We start from the raw sequence: 5,793 nt of genomic DNA, 5'->3' as shown, positions 1-5,793 counted from the left end.
TAAGAGTGAACCCACTGCAAAATAATCTTACAATATCCGAGTGCATTGATCAAACACCCAGCGGGTTACAAGAGGAAAGTAAATGCTTACTAGCCCACTTACTCAGATATCGTCCCGCAGTTCCAAGCTTCGCTTGTACACGGACGTGATGGAGTCGTACGCTTTCTTGGCCTCTCCCGCCATCAGCTCCGCCTGCACCATGGCCCCCTTGGCAGCTCGCACCTGATCCTCCGGGAGGCGCTGGACGTTGTACTCGACAGTTGACGGGCCTGGCATCATAGGAGGCTCCTTGGGCATCCCAAGGCCTGGTCCAGTCGGTTCAGCAGCGATCAGCGCCGTTTCAGTCGACGGCATCGCCTCAGTCGGCGGCGCGTCCATGGCGAGAGTAGTAACCGGCAGAACAGCCTCAAGGACAGGCACCGCAGCTTGCTTGGACCTCCTCTGGTTGCCCTCCTCCACATAAATCACCCGTGAGGGAAACCCGACCGAACGGCGTGAGACCACAGGAAAAACGCAAGACCAAAGACAGAATTCGTGATGCAATAATGTAAACTCTCGGAATCACCACGACGCACCTGGCTGGGATGTGACAACGTTGTCCATGTCCATGGGATTGTCCCCCTGGCGTGCCGGAGAGGTGGCAGAGGTGGCAACTCTGTCGAGTAAAATTCATTCGACCAATAAGCAGGAGTTCAATCAAATACTGAAAGAAGATAGAAGAACCATGCACTTACGTTGAGGTGACGGGAACTATGACCCTCATCCGCGGCAAAGCCTTCCGAGGCTTAGATCCACTCGGTTTAGCCACCTTAGAGGGCTGACCCGCAGGCTCAGCGGCAGAGTCCCTGGTCCTCTTTGTGCTCCGAGCACTCGGAGCCACGGGAACGGCTGGCGAGGCACTCGGTACCACAGGAGCAGCTGGCGGAGCTGGCGGCGCACTCGAGGATGCTGGAGGAGCCGAAGGAGCCACAGGTTCATGACGACGCTTAGTCCGAGGCTCTGGCGGTGGAGGTGGCGAGTTCTGCTCCTCATCTGCCTCTTCTTCTTCTGCGGACTCCTCCTCCGTCTCCCCACTGTCGGAGACGTACTCGACGCTCTCCACGCTGCCCTCCTGGCTGTCTTCCTCCTCCTCGGCCGGATTCCCGTTCGAGACAGGAGAAAACCAGTTAGTCCACGCCTGCACAAGATACAGTCGACAACATCAGACGTGAGACAGTGATTCAAGAAAGCGATAAATCTAAGACAATTGTGTGCACTCGACAAGTTGTACTCACCTCATTCAGAGGAGGGTTGTCCGCGCGGAAGGCCTTCACTCGCCGGGCCCCTCTGGGGTTTTCGCAGGCGCCTGTGATGTTGAGGACCCACGACGCTACCGTCTCCCCGGTCACGCACTCGACGTTAGTCCGAGTGGAGTCCTCAGGCCCCGTGTAGTGCCACATGGCGTGGTATCGAGCTTGCAGCGGCTGGATACGCCGACCCAGGAAAACCTCCAGCAAATCTATGTCGGTGACTCCCCTTCGGACGACATCTACAAGCGCATCGACCAGAGGCTGGATATAGATCTTCTCCGCCTTCGTGAGCGCGAGCTGCTTAGGCGGAGCCGGTCGGTCTAAGCTAAAAGGAGGCAGTCCTGTTGTGGCATTCGGGCAAGCAACGTCCTGGCAGTAGAACCATGTCGACTGCCAGTTCCTAACAGATTCACTCAACTGAAGAGCAGGATAGCTACTTTTACTCTTCTTTTGGAAGCCTAAGCCTCCACAGAGCTGGAGGAGGTGAGTTTTATCATCCGACTGGTTAAGTCGTTTGATGGTTTGGGATCTAGCAGAGAAGATGTGTTTGAAAAGCCCCCAATGGGGAGGACAGCCGATGAAACACTCGCACAACACGACGAAGGCAGAGAGATAAGCTATGGCGTTTGGGGGAAAATGGTGGAGCTGCGCCCCGAAGTCGTTCATTATACCTTTGAAGAAGGGATGAGGAGGCAGAGAGAAACCTCGGTGCACGTGGCTGAGCAGCAAGACGCGCTCCCCCTCCCGGGCGCCGGCTCGGTCTCGCCCTCCGCCGGCAACCTCCACGACTTGTGCGCAATCATTCCGTGCTCCACCAACTCCAGCAAGTTCTCCTCCGTCACCGTGGAGGGGAGGAAATCCCCTTGGATCCAACCCGCCGGTAGCGCTCGCTGCCGCCGCTGAGCAGGAGCCGCCGCCTTCCCCTTCTTCTTCCGCGCCTCTAGCTTGTTAGTCTGCCCCTTTTTCATGGCGGAGGCTGCAGATTCGCGAGGGAGAAGGAGAAGGAAGGAACTCGGGATGCGCAGGGGATGGCGAGAGAAGCGGAGCAAATGCAAGTTATCCGGCGAGTGTAACAAAAACCCTCGCCGCAGAAGTTTAAATAGGGTTCCGACTGGGTCACTAGCAAGTGGCCCCGAAATCTTATCCCCCGATCGGTTGCTGCAATATTAGTGGAGAAGATGAAGGCGCGGGAATCGAGGCGTTAAGTACTACTCGATTGCGATGTCGTCATCCCCGCTGAGCGCGCGGCAACCGAAATTTGAGGATCCCGGAAAATCCGCCGCTGTCAATTGACTGGTCACGTCAAAAGATACCACGGAAGCACTCGGTCCCTGACGGTTCGTTTCACAAATACATCCACTCGGATCATGGGTCAAAGAAGATAAAATGGATCGAGGCAAACAACGCCAAAGTCGCATCCGTACCAGTCGGATCCGTACTCCAAGCATCGCTTCGTCGTTCCAACCCCAATCCATTCGGGGACTAATGATGGGGTTATAGTCCTAGGGTAGGGTCATAGGCCTGCCCTATAAGTCCTACCCAAGGACTACCTTCATAAGGGATAAGGCCCTTAGTCAGTTCCGACTGAATTAAGGACTTCCCATCATCCAGTCGGTGACGAATCCTCCATCACCCAGTCGGAGATGAGCATTCGGAGTGTATCAAACTAACCGACTGGATTCCACTCTGTGCATCGTAACCCCCCGTGGAGGGAAACGGTCATACGTTTCCATGTGCCTTTATTAGCATTTAAGACGTACGTTACCTGTAACGTAGGCATTTATTCGCCACTACTCCACCCCTGTGCACCGAACCGTTGTGAAGGGCAGCGCACTCTATATAAGCCACCCTTCCCCACTGGTGCAGGGGTTAGCAATTCACTGTAATCCATATTCCACTCGACAACAAGCTCCCAGAGCACTGAGACGTAGGGCTATTACCTCCACCGTAGGGGGGCCTGAACTCATACAACCTCGCCGTAGCTAAGGTTCTGCACATCCTTTCGTACCCTACACATCTACTATCAGACTTATACCCACGACACGCGCTCGTTCCTTTGTTGCTGCTGCCGCCGGCGAGTCCGTCCCGTTCACCGCGTACACGGTCAACGGGAGAGCAGACCTTCGAGACCCCGCCTCTCCGGTTCCTGTACGGGAGAGGGACGATTAGGTTTTTGGGGAGCGATCACACGACTGCTCGCCTCCGCCCGTCTGCTTCGTCTACGTCCACGTCGTCCTCGTCATCGCCATGACTAAACCATTCGAGGCCGATCGTCTCGCCCTTGAAGCTGAGAAGAAGGCGACAGAGGATGTTGCTGCTACGACTGCGTCCGCCGCCAACGCCGCTGCTACGGCCAACTGGCCTATTGCAGGGTATAACTCGTTTATCGCACTCCTGTTCGTTTCAATCAGAACAGTACTACTTGCATGCATAGATGTATCGACTATACGTGCAGTATGTGCTAGATTAGTTCATGATAACTATATCATTAGTCTAGTCAATACCATGCTAGTTATTATCTCGTGGATTAATCTACTCGAAAAATTACCTATTTAATTTCGAATATCTTATAATTCGAAATGAATGCAGTATTTGTAGGTGGAATGAGAAATAGCAAAACTGTGGTTTTCATGAAGTTAATGATTGGACACTTTCTGAATGTCTGCATCAAGTTTTCTTATTATTTAGCATTACACTTCAAATCCCACTAATATTTATGTTACATACCGTTATTCCAGGTATAAATACAAGTACTACATGTAACGCGTGTAAATTAACAGCACAAGGCCGGAAGCATAACTCTTACAGGCACAAACATCAAAACACACACGAGTAGGAAAGTTACCACGATCGCAGGCGACAGAATGACCACGCGCACTCTTCAATCAAAAGGCCAGCTCTTTGGCGGTCAGCTCCTCGCTCTTCTCAAGCGCGCTCGCCTCCATCTTGGTGGAGAAGTTGCATGGCGGGCTGACCAACGGCACCGCGCCCCGTGCGTGCGCGTCTCCGTTCTGCGGCCCACTGAGCTGCGCTTCGACGGCCTTACGGGCGACGATGACAGAGTTGATCACCTCACCTTCCGGGTGGTGCACGGCCAGCACCTCGAACCCACCCCGCCTGATGTCCTCCGGGTCGACAATGGGGTAAAGAAAGCCGCGGGCGCCGTGCGCGCTCCGCACGACCAGGGACGCCCCCTCCACCATGTGCGCGCCCAGGTGGGCAATCACCTTGGCCTTCTCCTCGGCTGCCATGCCGACGAGCGCGGCGAGGAAGACCACGTCGTAGGCGCCGAGCTCCTGGGTGAGGTCGGCGACGTCCGCCGTGTGGAACGACATACGCGCGCCGACGCCGTCCGCGCTCGCGCCGAACAGCTTCCTGGCGCGCTCGTTGGCCGCGCCGCACAGGTCGTAGTTGTCGAACTGGGTCTCGGGCAGGTGGTGCGCGGCGAGGACGAGCGAGCTGAACGGCAGCGGGCCGGAGCCGACGAAGGCGACGCGCGCCGGCGCGATGCCCGGCACGTGGCGCGCCAGGAGCTCGTACTCCAGCCTGCTGAGGTTGACGTAGTTGCTGTAGTACGGGAAGAGGCCGAGGTGGTCGAGCGGGTTGTCGAAGGTGGCGAGCAGGTCGGCGTAGTGCGCCTCGAGCTTCCCCTCGGCGGCGGAGCACAAGCGGATGAGAGCCTCCCGCATCCTCTGGTGCTCCGGGCTGAGCTTCGTCACGTCGACGGGGCTCGGCGGGACGCAGGCCGTGACGAGGTCGGTGAAGAGCCTGTCGACCTCGGGGGACGGGCTCAGCGACGGCAGCTCGGCGATGGCGGCCTGGATACCGGCGATCTTCTCGATCAGAGCAGCGACCTCCTTGTTCTGGCATCCATGTTATGATCAAATGCTTCTTGGTGACCGGAAGAACTCTGGAAGCCTCTGAACGCTAGAGCTGCTCGATGAGTTCTGAAATGGATACGCGGGCGTATATATAGCAGTGGTGAGGCTTACTGTGTTGTGCGCGATTTCACGCCGGCCTACAGCTGAGGAAAAAGACACTTTAATTTGATTGTGCATCCATAGCCAGGCGGGTTTCATGCCTCTCATCAGACTTTTACGTGTTTGAAAATATGTAATCTTAGGTGCTCATGTCGCTATGCTGAAGTTGACAACATTTTATAATGTCCATGAAGATTGCGTTGGTCCAGTCAGGGCCCGTCGTGTTGGAGTCTCCGAAGATGCATAGGGAAGGCAAGGTTAAAATACCGATATACTAATAGATGAATTTGTGAACTCGCTGAAATATCCATGAACTTGGAAAAGTTGAAAATTCTTTTGGGGTTCGGTCTAACGAAATCCACTTAAATTGAATGGATTTTGATTGAAATTGAATCTGGATTAAAATTAGTTAAAATACTAGAAGAGTTGGACGTGCATTGCTGAGCCATTGGTGTTGTTGAGTTTATTAAAAAGAGTACTCAATATGTTCGAAAATATAAGGTGTATTTTTTTTTTTAAAGTCA

At 54.6% G+C, this 5,793-nt stretch overlaps 1 protein-coding gene across 1 annotated transcript; it reads right to left on the bottom strand.

Moving 5' to 3' along the window:
* Nucleotides 1-3,944: 3,944 nt before the first annotated feature.
* LOC123405224 (nicotianamine synthase 1) lies at nucleotides 3,945-5,158 on the bottom strand (the record flags this gene model as incomplete). The annotated part of the gene is made up of 1 exon (XM_045098997.1): nucleotides 3,945-5,158. A coding segment is annotated over one exon (984 nt), but the record flags the coding sequence as incomplete, so codon positions are not given.
* Between the last annotated feature and the right edge of the window lie 635 nt (nucleotides 5,159-5,793).

This window comes from Hordeum vulgare, chromosome 6H, assembly GCF_904849725.1.
Source record: "Hordeum vulgare subsp. vulgare chromosome 6H, MorexV3_pseudomolecules_assembly, whole genome shotgun sequence".
NCBI lineage: Eukaryota > Viridiplantae > Streptophyta > Magnoliopsida > Poales > Poaceae > Hordeum > Hordeum vulgare.
This window is presented reverse-complemented; position numbering and strand designations above follow the sequence as displayed.